General features: G+C 45.0%; 1 protein-coding gene across 1 annotated transcript in view; it reads right to left on the bottom strand.

The window, feature by feature from the left end:
• Positions 1–11104, bottom strand: part of LOC118237206 (papilin-like) — a 36388-nt gene extending 25284 nt beyond the window's left edge. The window contains exons 1-3 of the mRNA XM_035435704.1: positions 10785–11104; positions 8947–9008; positions 8080–8198 (exon numbers count right to left, since the gene is read on the bottom strand). Coding sequence (XP_035291595.1) covers positions 8080–8198; positions 8947–9003 — 176 coding nt within the window. The 5' untranslated portion in view covers positions 9004–9008; positions 10785–11104. The remainder of the gene's footprint in view (positions 1–8079; positions 8199–8946; positions 9009–10784) is intronic.
• Positions 11105–15283: the final 4179 nt, after the last annotated feature.

Below are 15283 nucleotides of genomic sequence, written 5' to 3'. Positions count from 1 at the left end.
TCACCTGACTTCCAGTATTTGGAATAAGACAGGGGTGCCATCAGGACCTGACTGCTGTTGTTGAGTGGAGCCAACAGGGCAAGACGGGAATTTGGCCTGAAATCGATCAATTCTTGTCGCTAACCTTCAATCACAATTAGGTTTTTTCCCCTTCCCAAACAGTTTGGCAAGTTCAAAAATCACCAAAATTAACTTACGAGCCAAACATCTGAAGGAAAACCAAATGCTTCCTTTTAGCTGTGAGGCAACATTACACTTGCCTTCTAGTCAGGTTAAGGACAAAGGTACGTTGAATCCAGCCCGGCCACTCCCTGGGGTTGTTTAAATAGGCTACATTTAAAATAAGCCAAAACACATTCTTATCAGCCGTTTGATTGCGCTCAGAATTCCATCTCAAACCGAGAACACACAGGGCTCTCACACAGGGGTTACCTCAGCATCATTCTTGAGAAACAAGAGCAAACATGAAACCCAATGCCCAGCCAAGAGGCCAATATGAACGAGGCGGTACCTGCCAACTGGGTGGAGAACCTACCCGAGAGAAACACACAGGTAGTCAAACAGGACTGAGCCACTACCCCAAAATATGAAATCAGTGCTGTGCGGGCAAATAAAAAGATCTCTGGTTTGGGGCGTACTTTGAATATTTTCATTTGCATTTATCATGATGCACAACCAGATAATCCGTTGTTTCAAAAAAAAAAAAAAAAAAAGTTTCAAGATAGGCATATTTAGGTAATTTACAAGGCCCTACCAGGTTACTAGTCAGGTTAATGAAATTAGAGAGCAAACGATGCAAAACAATTTTTATTGTAGGTCGTCCAATAGTTAATAAACTGGATAATTGTGTGTAACAGTACAGGGCTTGTACCAAGAGTATTTTTAATGAATCACTGACATTTGGATTTAATTTTGAATGCTATAACACCGTGTTATTAATTAATCCTCAAAACAAGGGATTAGGAGTTTTTGGGGCAGGTCACAACCTGGCTGACAAATTTTCTGAGGTTTCCCTAATTGCTGTGGGAGACAGCTGTCTTAGGGGACAAAGAGAAGGAGTAAGACCAACTGAAGACAGACCAGAGGTACATGGCCCCTAAATCAAACAATTTCACAAGCAATCAACAGAGTTTCGTTTTATACTCGATGGCTGGTGATTTCTTAAAACTGCAAGGGACAATACCCCTAGAGAACTTGACAGGGGAAGAATGGCTTAATAAGATGAGTCCATTTCTGCTGACAAAACTGTCTGCTGCGATGGTCATATTCTACACTGCCATTAAGAATATGAAGAGCTCATTATTACAACAACAACAACAACAACAAAAAAGTGCTTTGCGTTCATTGGTCGGGGGTTCATTGCCTAAGGCATCCAATCACACTGCAGGCCCACAGAGACGTTTACCCAGGTCTGGCAGTACCCTGTGAGGCAATGTTTAGCAACTTTATCGGGTGTGGCAGGGAGAGGCTCGGAGCCTACAGCGATAACAAGCAGTTCTCACAGACGACAGACGTGCCTGACGAAGGTGTCTAATACCAGGTGACTCAGGTAAGAGCCGTGAGGCTAACGTGAAAAACTAAAATATGTTCGGGAGCTGTGCAAGGGGTCCACGCAAATAGCTCGTCCACATGACGCATTCCCCGCCATAGAGACGCGCCACCGTCTGTAACCAAGTAACCAAGGACAGTGAGTCAACGCCCTTGGTTGAAGTGTCATACGGAGCCCCACTACTTAATATGCTTGGCTGTAGAATCACACAGAGAGAGGAGGTGTCAGTCAGTAGGGTCAGGGTGTGCCCTTTCTCATTTATGGTTGCCAGTTATAGAATTTGTCAAAACCCGAACAACTTAATCATGAAAGCGGTGGGTGGGGAGCTGATGGTGGAGGGGGGGGGGGGTTGTGATTGTTCTCGCTATTGGAACCTTTCACTGACCGGAGGGGGTGGGGGCTATCAGAACGGATCATGGACCAGGGCGGGGGAGTACAAACTAACAGTCATTTTATTCAGTTATGACAGTTATTCACCACAAACCAGACCTGTACGAATAATTTTAAAATCGGATATTCCGGCGGAAAACCAGGCATTTGGCAGCCCGAATCTTATTGCGCACCAGCTGCCCCTCCAGTCAACTGGTCACCTGCCACCTGCATGCGCCACGGCACAACGGCAGCGCAGCTGTGCTGGTGCACGGCAGCGTGAAGAGAAACAGCGACCAGTATAGAACAAACTGGCAGTTAAAGTTCAAATAGGAGAAAAAAACAAAACAGACGGCACAGAATCTGGTTAAGAAACAAAAACAAGAAAAAAGGAACGCGCGAGATGTGTGTTTAAGCATAACTTGTGACCGAGGGCGATGACCCGCATTTCAGACAGATCGAAATGTGAAGGTAAACAAACACTGGTTCAGACCGGAGCACTGTAAAGCAATGATGCGCTGTTATTACAAAAAGAAAACGGGTACTAAGACCAAGAATCACACCAAGAAAAGCCTTCACATATGTACAGTCCCTGCCAACTTGAATGATGGAACGCTACAAAAAGTTTTTTCTTTTTTTTTTCTTTCTTTTTTTATAAATCCCCAAACCAATTTGTCATGGACATGGACCCGGGGCAAAGAAAGAGAGCGTTTTTTGCACGTCTAAGAAGTAAGCATTACTAAAATAGGGTCACGCTGGGCTGGAGAAGTAAACAGGAATTACAATAAGCACGGGGTTGCATCACCCTCATGCGTTGCCAAGGTAACTATGTGCTAGACATTTTATAACGAGAACATTGGAGCATGATTTCAATGGATGTGTATGCCCCCCTTAACATAAATGCACGGTAAGTAGATAAATGCAATGTAACATCAAGCTAACTGCCATTTGCCATTGGCAAAATGGTTCCAAAATTGCACAATACAACCAGTGGCAACTCGCATACATAAGACCTTTTCCATTGTGAACATTCCTCTGAGGTTTGATGGTTGCCTATGCCAGTGATAGTAATTGTCCATCCAATTTCTCTGTCCCACAAATTTAAACACATGAGTAGCCAGTGTTACATTCATACAATCAGAATGGTGATCAAACAGGATGTGAACCCAGGGGCAGTTGATACACATGTATGTATGTCAATGACCAAAGGGTTGGGTAAATTTGAGTGAAATCTAGCAACGCGGACAACAACAAAATTCGGAAGAGATTTAAAAAAAAAAACATGTACCATATAAAGTGCAAGCTCCCCACTGACAGACAGATCACCTGATCTAGCCGAAGCAGTCGCCGCACGTTCACACCTGATATCAACGTACAGCCGCCCGCGGTTCATGAGAAGTGTGCACGTGTCTAAAGACAAACGCGCGGACACAGCGCTAAGATGGCTGCCACCCGATGAGCAGTACGGTCTTCTGCAGACCATCCTCCACATTCACAACCCAACCGACTTGATCCGCATCAGTGACTCGGGCTGCAGGTCCCACTCACGGCACAGGGGCACCGTCGCTGCTGAATGTCGGAGATTAGCGATCAGAACCGGCATTTACCTGCAGCTTCTCCTTCTCCTATATTATACACTCAGAAGCAGACCATTCAAACCTGTACAGGTTAAGCTACTGTAAAGCCAGTAAGGCACTTAAAAAGACTAGCAAAGAAATGACTAAATGTTTTGGTTTTTATAATGTCTGGTCAGCGTTATTATCAGCAATTATGCCCTTCCTACATCCCTGAAATGTAGCCCACACAGGTCGGTCCTACGTTTGGGGGGGGGGGGGGCGTGGGGGGACTCCTTTGGCTTTCCCAGATGTTAGCGCCTGTGCAACCTAAAGCCGAGCAGCTGCAGCTGCTGCACATCTTGTACCAAGTTGGTAATGAAGCTGTCAGCAGATCATCGAATAATTTGATAAATTCTCAGCCCCGAAGACAGAGCCCGTTTGTTTTGGGCATGCTGGGAGAAATAGTTTTGGAGGACCCTTTTTTCTGATTTCCACGTTCGAACGATACGACTCGAGACTTGAATCGTCAAATTCCTTTTCTGTACAAGGAAACGGGGCACAGAACAAGCCAATCGCCAATCCTGTTTCATGCACTGTGATCTTCAATACTTCAGTACTTGGAACCATTTAAGATTTATAAAAATCTGTGTACAAAGGGCCTATGTTCTATGATAAATTCTCTGTCATCTACAACTGTTGTTACGTTGATTGATTCTGACTAAGACACTCAGCAATGCGTAGTACATGTGCATACCCGTACAATATTTTGAATACTTAGAAAAATTAACACACCTTTCCAAACCACACAACTTAAACTGTCAAGGCCTCATCAGAACATTGCCACGAACGAGTGAGGAGAGGAAAAAAAACAACAAAAAAAAACAGCCTGGCAGACTATCCAAGTGTGACACGCTTTCTGTGTTGACACACAGAGACAAACCCTGAACAGATGCCACAGCCTCATGAGACCCAGCAAAAAAAAAAAATGTTAAAAAGCACTTCAGTTTTTATTGTTTTTATTTTTTAATAAAACAAGGTGTCTTGGATGACAAAAACATGTTTTGGTGAAAATATTTTAAAAAATATTATTTTATTTTTACCGAAAGTCCCTTGTAGCATAGGTTTCAGCAAATTAGACTACAGACCTGGGTCAAATACGTATTTGTTTTGGATTCAAATACTTTTCTGCACTCTTTTGATCTTGCCCGGTGTAATTGAGCCTGCCAATATGACCAGAAGGCAGGGTTTGCACTTTTTGAGAGTATTTCATTGGTTCCCATACACCAAAACAAATACGTAGACTATATGAATCACTGGGTCTCTGGAGAATATGAAGAGTAGACAGATCCATTTTCTACAGACGGTAAATGGTAAATGGACTGCATTTATATAGCGCTTTTATCTAAAGCGCTTTACAAATTGATGTCTCTCATTCACCCATTCACACACACACTCACACACCAACGGTGAAAGGCTGCCATGCAAGGTGCCAATCAGCTCGTTGGGAGCAATTAGGGGTTAGGAGTCTTGCCCCGGGGCACTTCGACACTCCCAGGGCGGGGGATCGAACCGGCAACCCTCCGACTGCCAGACAAACCGCTCTTACCTCCTGAGCTATGTCGCCCCAGTTCAGCAGCAGACCAGGAGACAGACAGGCAGGAGCGTGACACATAGTGAGGTCAGATGCCGTCGTGGCTCATCCAGTCCTTTAAGGGTGCGGAACCCACCGGGGTCTGCGTGTGGATGAACACACTCATGCACTCACCTGCCTTGCAACTGCACTTCATACTGCACAGCGCAAGAGGGAACATGCCACCTGGAATCTAGCACACTGATTTATGACCACACACACTGTATGAACAGCATAGGGTACCCCTTGGAGTCTCTCTAGGGCACCCCTTAGAGAGAGAGAGGGAGAGGGGGAGAGAGAAAGAGAGAGAGAGACAGAGAGAGATATATATGCACACACACACACACAGAACGAGAGACAGAGAGTGAATTCTCTCTCAGCCTTACAGATTTATGAACACACTTTCAGAACCAGTCACACAACACAGCTTTTCCCTAGCCTGGATTTTTTTCCTAGCCTACCTCCCCCCACCACTACCTCCTTCTTCAAGGAGTTGTAATATCCTTGTTCAATAAACAGTTCATAATCAACATCATCGCTTCAAAGTCCTTTAACTGTGCATTGTACTGTGTTTTGTATTTTTGCTTATTGAAACTGTTTATTCCTAGATGCTACAGGAGAGCTCGCACAGAGCTCTGCCTCTGCAAGCGACCAAAGGGAAACGCAAGGTAACCGACTCTCCTTTTCTCTCCCTGTAGCGGCAGCGAGTCAGGTGTGTAGGTTCTTTCCATGGAACATCTGAAGAATCCACACTTTCCCTAATTTCTACATCTCATTGTCCAGGTCCTGTTACATTACTTTTACACAACACATTTACTGACAACTGCACATGCTAATCCCCATCTCTTTGCTACTGTCGACAGCCCCGTACCAAATTGAATGCAATTTTCTGTCTTTTTATTTCTGTTTTATCTCTGTAAATGTACTGTGGTGAACTTTTTTTTTTTATGCAAACATGTTTGCATGTTTTTTGATTGACGCATGCCTTCTTGGCCACGTCAAGCGTTGTAAATGAGAATTTGTTCTCAATCACTTTTACCTGGTTAAATAAAGGTTAAATAAAAATAAATAAATAACATTCACGCCTGGACTCCTGCGATTCCCTTCTTGCCGGTCTCCCCGCTTGTACCACTAAACGCCTGCGGCCACTACAGACCTCAGCCGCGAGACTTGTTTACAGTCCCCCCGCGCACGCTCATATCACAACCCTCCTCCTCCGATTTCGCCGGTTACTTGTTGCAGCTCGCATCGAGCTTCAAAACCGCGATACGAGCCTATAGGGCAGCGAACGCAACGGCTCTGTCATTCCTCCGATCAGTTCTAAAAAAAAAAAAAACACGCCGACACGTTGGCCACATCTCTCTTCACAGCAACCTCCAGGCGACGACTGGCTCTCGATTCGCCCAGTCAGGATGCCTGCCTGCCTGCACTGGCCCAAGAGTGGGGGAAACCAACTTTCCAAAAAAAACGATAAGGAAGAAGAGTCGTTGGCTATCTGAAAGCCCACCTCTTCCAACTGCATTTTAGGTTCTCTCTCTCACCCCCACCCTGAAGTTCTCGACTTTTGTACTAATTCAGGATATGCTATGTAATGAAATTTAAATGCCAACATCACACTTGAAATTCCTTCAAAAAAAAAGTCAATATCATTTCACTGAGGCGCACATTTGGTAAAAAATAAATTAAGTGTGGCTTAGTCCAAACCAGAGCTGCCCAACCTTGTTCCTGGAGATCTACCGTCCTGTAGGTTTTCACTCCAACCTTAACAAAGCACACCCCATTCAACAACTAGAAACCTCATTGAGCTTAAATTGTTCAATCAGGTGCGCCAAATTAGGGCTAAAATGAAAACCTACATGTAGAATCTCCAGAAACAGGGTTGGGCAGCCCTAGTCTCAACAGTTTAAGAAACAGTGCAAGTTCCCGGCGCACACAAACCAGGACAACAATAGCGCTGAGTAACGTCTCCAAATCCATAACTTTCCTCTCCTGTTCAGGCAACGCACACAGAGTTCCGTGCGCGTCCCCAGGTAGCTTCACGTGTAGCGGCAACGCCCGATTCGGAGAGCCGAAATCCCATTCAGGATTTTATTTAAATGAGGTCCCGCCCACTGAAAGTTCACTGCAAGCGAAGCCCTGAGGACAGCGATACGCAGGCGAAGACTTCTGGGGGCGACGGGGAAGAGCGTTGCGCAAACGCAGGTCAGACGAGTTGTCGTTTTCTGTCAGAGCTGCGATAAGGTGGGCCCAGCCCTGTCGTCACATACACGCTGTACTCGACTCGAGGTCAACAAGAGGTCACAGCTGCCGTAATTCTTTCTTTTTTATGTGCGCGTCTACCGCGCAGCTCCACCGGAGAGCCGCGTCAGATTTTCGCGACCGAAAATGGACATTTACAAAAGAGACGGAAAGTAAGTATGCGCCAGTTAGTGTTAAAACAGCGCACTCGTATGCACACGCAATAACAAACATCTCCCAGGTCTGTTCAAATGAGGATAAATACATAAGCAACATAAAAAATGCAATTCACAACCAAGTTACTCCCATTCATTATTTTCTTTCCAAATGGTATATAATTACTTATACTATACTTAAGCTATTTAAATACATTAAAGTACACAGTACTTCCATTATTAGTGCCCAACATATTTCCACACGTACAGGCCAATCATTCTGACTACATTCTGAGCCGTGACATCACCGCACTTTACCAGGGCTTCAAAAAAAAATAAAATAAAAAAATAACGAGGAAGCAGGCAAGGCTCCCCAAGTGGAAAAAAAAAAAGAATAGTACACTACACTTCAGCGTCCTTAAAAGCAGAATCACACAGACGTTAATTATGCTCCAAGTGCACCAAAAGTATAAAATATAGTACACATCAAGAACACATCAGCATAGACACCCCCCCCCCCCCCCCCCCCCCCCGGATCAAGTTCACACCTGTGGAGGCGGAACGGCGCTCATGGCGGGTTACCTCTGGCTGATGCATCTGCGCAGGCGGACGGTGACTCCGCTCCCGCAGCTGCGGCTGCAGTCGCCCCAGGGCCCCCAGTCCTCCCAGTAATCCCCGGCATGCTGTCTGCCGTCCTGAAACTGCACGCACACACACACACACACACACACACACACACACACACACACACACACACACACACACACACACACACACACACACACCCACACACACACACACACACACACACACACACACACACACACACACACACACACACACACACACACACACACACACACAAAAAAAAACAATCACCTTCAACCGCACCGTCGCGCGCGAGGACGCCCATGCGCTCAAACGTCCCGCCTGTCGACTGACTGCGCGTTCTGATTTAAGGTTCGCGAGGGGCGTCGTTTAAGGCGAACCCACCCGTCACCGTGGTGACCCTTGACCAGGGAGAACACCGATCTTCTGTGTTAACATACACACTTGACACACAATCTGCGATCAAAACCGGTGATAAGCACAGTGGGCTGTGTCAGAATTGCTGAGGGGAAATGCTAGTTTTTTTTAGCTTGTTATATTGTTTGCATAGATTTTACACACACACACACACACACACACACTAACACACGCACACACATACTATCTCCCTCTACTACCATGTTACATCAATTACTGTTGGGAAATATAATACGGATGCACGGATCATTTGTACGCAGACTTGTGTGCTGATGGAAACAGCAACAAAAAAATTTACAAAACAGCATTTTGACCCGACAACGATCTGAACGGAAGAGGTTCATTACCAGGGTGGAGAAATAAAATTTTTAAAAAACAATATACAAAAGTTTACCAGTGAAAGAGATACCATGCTGTACTTACAAAGAGTGCTGGTACAGGGAACAGCTGCACAAAGGCCAAAACCAACAGGAGCTTCATGTTTGCTAAAAATAAATAAATAAATAAATAAAGGCAGACAGATTCAGTGTGAGAAAGCAAAACATTAAATCAAAAAATCTCTGAACTCATTCAACTTCCTCTTCCAAGTCTGCCTGTTGTCATGGCGCCGCCACTGTGCACATACTTTTATTTGAAACAGATCTTGTCAGCGTGAGAACTTTCTAATCCCCAGCACATGGCTCATTTGCATACCGAATCCAACCTGACTGTGCTGGGGGGGGGGGGGGGGGGGTGGGTTCCTCCACTGGACTAAGTACATCCGCAACAGGGCTTACAGAAACCACATGCCCCCCCCCACCCCACCCGCAATTAACTGATTAATTAAAACCCCAAATCTACACCATACATCAGGTCAAAAGCCTTGCCTATTTGTTCGTTTTGACCGTTATCAAGGAACAGATATCCTGCTCCAGGGAATGGGAGTACCGGAACTGCCCGAAACCCTAGACAGAGGGGTAAGGGGTGTACACAGAGTGGGGGGGGGCGGAGGTAGAGGATGACCCCGAGCGCAGACAGGAAGTCAGGGAGGATGGGGCAAGAGGCCCCCCGAGCAGACAGAGGCGACTACTCATAACTGCACCCACTTAAAGCTCGTCACCGGTGTCAGTGCTCCAGGCCAAACAGCTCCGCAAAAGTTTTTTTTTTTTTTTTTTTTTTCCTGGGTCTCATTACCAAGAGGTGTTGGTGTGAACAGTTCGCAGTGCAGTGATTCAACACGCAGAAGTGAACCTCGGCAAATTAACGGGCTTGTTCCTGTACTTTCCCAGGAATACTCATGCATCCACTTCTGGAAAGCATGCTGGGAAATTCAGGGAATTTCGGGAAATACATGAACAAAATCTACCCACAACTGCACTAAAGGAACACTCTCCATTAGTTCAATATTAATAATACTGTCTTTACATGAGTGTGGTTATTATATAATCGTAATTGTTATATTAAGCGGATATTCTTGCTTGAATAATGGCTTGTTTGTGCGAACGCGCTGTTGTGGGGCAACAGCAGCACCTCGCGTATCAACAATGGTGTTTAATTGAACGCTGCTTTATGTAACGGGATTCAGCGAACAGAAAACTCTAGATTCCGATTACGAAATTCGAATGCGCTTTTCATCACGATTCCAGCACTTGTGATTCTCATGAAATTATTACTTTTAGTAATACAACCAATGTGGAAATTATATGCACATAATGTTTGGCTTTTAATTTCAAATAGCGTGCATACTGTGAAATTATATCATTCTTACACATGTTCAATTTCTATGTAAACTACTTTCTGTAAATGTAGGCTAATGGTTTCCTCAAACTTTGTGGTCGTTGGAGCGGTTTCTCAGAAACAGGTAGAAATGACAACCTGTCACGCTTCAATCAGACAAGGGGTGGTAGAAATGGCAATTACGAGCTTGCTATGGCTAAAACGTTTTACTTCACAAACGTTGCAAAGGTTATGAGCAAATCAACTCTATGCATCGAGTATATCCAGACGTATCAATTTTAAACGAAATTAATGGTTTATAAAAAATTATGGTACTGCGAGGCTTGACAGTTCACGTGTAGCCTACATTGGTGTTCAAATGTACAATCTGAGTGCCTCAAAGCAACGCATTGGGAAATTGGCGGTTATTAAATATTTAGGCTACACTAAAACTATATTGCTTGCGCGCTCAATTGATTAATACAAGTCTTCCCCACCTGCCATTTAGTCAAATGCTGGAAATGCTAAAATCTCCAGGCACTTAATTCGGTAAATAAAATTCTTACCCCACTACGAGGTCCTCCGGCACACCGAGCACCTGGCGAGTCCCAACAATGCGACTGCTAGTCCAATACTGCTTATCACAGGATACGCTAGCTATTCGCTCAGAACTGTCGAGAATGAGCAAGAGGCGTCAAGTTACTCTTAACTCCTTCGACTGGAAATCTCCTTGATGATCTGCATTATATACTACCAAGCTAGCGGAGTGTCCCAATAGCGCCTTTCTCCGTTTCTGCACGACAGGAAACAGAGTTCGAGGAGCACTGCTGGGAAGATAACCCTCCTCTGCGCCACCCAGCCAACCACAGCTTGCCCTGGGCAATTACATTGGGTAATGAAAGCAATGTGGGCATTTGGAGTCTCATCAGTGTAATTTAAATTGTTTAAAGTTTTATAGTTGTGTGCGCCGGTGCCTTCCGGACGACGACTGTGGATTTAAAATTCATTGTTCAACATGACAGTGTTTGCAGTAGGGTAGGCTACCGCCAAATTCCTACAAATACGCTCGCGTTATACATTTTTGGTTATGATTAGACTGCGGATGAAAAGGGGCTTAATCACAAGGATCATTGTAGCCTATATAGCCTCCATCCATCACCCCTTTTTCAAACTGTGATTGAGTAAAAGTCATCCACGGGACAACTAACGTCGCGGAAACTTTCCTAATTGAAAAAACACATGCATTCCATAAAGAGACATGTTGTGCTAAACCGATTCAGTGAAATAAATACGTAACCGGTAAAATACAAAATAACAAACAGATGCATTAATTGATCAGAACTGGGAATAATAGTTTAGGAAAAAAAGACGCGACCCGATGATGAATTTGAAGCAGAAGTTGCATCCCGCAGTGGTGTGAATTATTCGCTAGAGACGTGAATATCTACTGAAATCACTACACTAAGAACAAAACGAAGTTACTACAACTCATAGCATGAGTAGAAAGCGAACAGTCTAAGTTTTCTAAGTCTTTTATCTGCTCAGTGGGTAGACGACATGCGGGGGGCATATGCGCAAAGGCTTTTCTCAGAATTCGAGCAACACATTACCACTAACCATACAAAACATAGATAATTACACAAAAACACAACATCGCCTATTAAATAAAGTGGTCAGTCTGGATTTCAGTTGTGAAACACGCAAGAGTCTATGCGAATGCTACCCGATACAGCATGTTTCCAGAGTGACCTCCCATTCCCTGTAAGCGGTGGGAGTGTTTGGGAACATTGAGGCCCAAATTTACGGTCTTCTTTAGAAGGTTTTTAAAAAATAAAAAATAAAAAACCGAATGATTAGAGAAAACCGTATGGTATGTGGAAAGTGGTTCTTTCATTTACACTATGCATACCCCTCGTTGTACAGTTTTGACATATCGATAAGTGATGTTAGCGAAAATTAGATTAAGGTAGCCTAAATAGAAACAGGATGCGCGCGTAGATGGAAAACCCGTTTCAAGTTTCAAACTCCAGACAGTTTTAACGGTCATCTTTCAACCCGGAGCCTGGAATGCACTCCAGAGTACAGAAAGAAAAATGGTTCTACCACCCGCGACTTTTGAGGTGTCACTTGATACACGCCATCTCTGCGTGAGGATACCAGGTGAGTGTGTGAGTAAGTCTGTCCTGGATGACCCATTTTTGTATTCTTTATTTCCTGTCTTTATGAGTGTCTGGAAAAGCGCTAGACAAGTAGGCCTAAAACTGAATTCAGTGGAATCTTTCTTACGTTTTGTTAAGCACTTATATCCTGTGGCAAAGTAAAATGCAGTCCTAGCAGTGTATTGAACGCATATTACTGACTACAAGTAAAGTGTATTACTCATTATTAGCTCAATTTTTGTGTTCTTCCCTTGTGTTATCAATCCATGGATTCACAGGCTTGACTGTACCTGGGTAGGAGCCCATTGGGAATTTTGGCTAATAATTAGTAATACATTTTATGTACAGGCGATGATACGCGTGTAATACACTAATACTACATTCTAGGGGGGGGTGGGCTTTGGGTCACCGCTATTCAAACCAAACTACCTTTTGGGTAGATTTTCTGAAACTCTGCACTCTCAGAAATAAAGTTATGAAAAACTGCCTAAAAATATATTAACCATTGTTACTTTTGGTACCATATAGGTAGATAAAAGTATACCCCTAGTCAACATTACATAATTAATTAGCGCTTTTTCTTGCTAGAAAAATGTACTTAGAACATTATTGTACTTTCAGGGTACATCTGTGAAATTTGTTTGTTAAAGAACAATATACCTCCACTATACCTTGAGTTCTGAGAGTGGTCAAATGGTCTGGTGGTACAAAATCCGAAATCACGGTGCTCCGATGTTAAATGCAGTCAATCAGGCCAACTCTTTATGATTCTGACCGAAGACATTCTGGCTGATACCAAATACCAAATACTGCCACCTCTAGCCCTGGTTATGGTTATACACTTTGTTGTACGTCACTCTGGATAAGAGCGTCTGCCAAATGCCTGTAATGTAATGTAATGTACTGCATAATTGCTCCACTCCCCTACTTACTGTTCACCATGTTTACTTTGGTGCCCCGTTTTTTAAAAATGCTAAAACCTCAACCCTCCACATCCGCCTCCTCAGAACAACTTCCTGCTTCGCGCCACCGTCATTATTCCCAACCGGACATTTTGAAGTTTTAAAGCCTTACCACAACACTCAAAACCTTTTCTGCGTCAATGCGCCACCTCTAGCCCAGTCTCTCCCTCTATCAATCTACCACAGACATTCCTTCTTATCCCCCCCTCTACGTCCTCTTCCAGAGGCCCTAACCCAAAAACATAAGCCGCCCTACGACAAGAAACCACCATCCCGTCCCGTCCCATCCCACCCTTCCTCACCCTGAAGTCTAAGAGCGGGTCTTCAAAGCGTCTGGCTGCTCCTTCTTCTTTGCGTCAGTGGCAATCACGGGACGTCCTGCAGCTGTTTGGGAGAACTCCTGTGCCGTTTTCGTGCCTTTCGTCCAGCTGGACCCCAACTTTTTTCGGTCAGCTCTGGGGTTCTCACGCTCTTAATGCGCCCCTCGCTGGCGAATGCCCCAACTGTACACACTGAGAAGGGGAGCAGTTCGCCCCAAAGTACACAAGCACTGAATGCACGAAAAGACTGGTGAGGACTCATCCATCACAAAGGGCCACCAAGCTGCAACCAAGCAGCTTCGCTTCTGAAAAAGTCCAGCCCCCTGCTCCTCACCTGCCCTTCCTCCTCCTCATCCTCCTCCTCCTCCTCGTTGTTCTCCACACACATCTGCCAGGGGGACCGCGTTTAGAGAAGGGCCACCAGGACAGACAGGCTACCGCGACAAAAACGGAGGGACAGGGAGACACAGGACTCCACACGCAGGATTCTGCCCAAACGATTCAGCAGCACGTTATCCCCATGCTAGCCCCTCCCATTTCCTTACGCTCAGTTCTCCCTTCGTGGGAGCTGCCCTTGCAGACAGGGCAGCCAAGACCACCCCATGACCCGGACTGCCTCTACAGGACGAGTGAGCAAGCTGAAGGACGGTTAACCACTTCCCCTTTCCATCCCTTACACGTATGATTACATCATTAATCACAAAGAGTTAACTGTAGTTGATTATACATGTATACGTCACCTGTGTCTCTCGAACGCCCAAGACAAATTTCTCCTAAGGGAGACAATAAAGGCTAATCTAATCTGAAAGAAGCAATGGCCACATTACATTACATTACATTATAGGCATTTAGCAGACGCTCTTATCCAGAGCGACGTACAACAAGTGCATAGGTTTCATGATGTAGAGGCGCAAAAGAAACACTAGAGTGAAGTAAGGATCGTAGTGCCAGAAGTGACCACATCGATCAGGACTCCAACCCTGTAGAGTAAGCTTGTTCAGCAAGCAAGAATCCTACCAAGTACAAACTAGCACTGGAATCACACCTAATCATACAAAAACAATCCTGCCAGATACACTAACATAATCAAATTATCCTAGCTAGGTACAGTGAGCTGAACTATAGGCTAGGGAGGGGTGGGGAGAGGTGCAGCCTGAAGAGATGAGTCTTCAGTCTGCGTTTGAAAGTGGTGAGATTCTCTGCTGTTCTGACCGTCACGGGGAGGTCATTCCACCAGCGAGGGGCCAGGACAGACAGGAGACGGGAGCGGGAAGTGCAGACGCGAAGAGGGGGAGGTGCCAAGCGTCCAGAGGTGGCAGAACGGAGAGGTCTGGCTGGTGTGTAGGGTCTGATGATCCTCTGAATGTACCCTGGTGCTGACCCCTTAGCTGCCTGGTATGCAAGCACCAAGGACTTAAATTTGATGCATCCATTCCCAAACAAGGCGCAACGGACTAATAGTATTTCTTAACAATCAACTGAACGGGTAACCACGTTTCCTTTTTCTCCACTTGGGCCCAAAGTGACCCCAGCAGAGAAGTGAATTCCTCTAATAACTTCACAGTGGTTGTCTGCATAGGTGCAGTCCAATGGATGGTGCACACTGCTCTTGCACTCATATAAT

Source organism: Anguilla anguilla, chromosome 1 (genome assembly GCF_013347855.1).
Source record: "Anguilla anguilla isolate fAngAng1 chromosome 1, fAngAng1.pri, whole genome shotgun sequence".
NCBI classification, from domain to species: Eukaryota; Metazoa; Chordata; class Actinopteri; order Anguilliformes; family Anguillidae; genus Anguilla; species Anguilla anguilla.
Note: the sequence above shows the minus strand (reverse complement) of the source record. Positions and strands in the feature narration are given on the sequence as shown.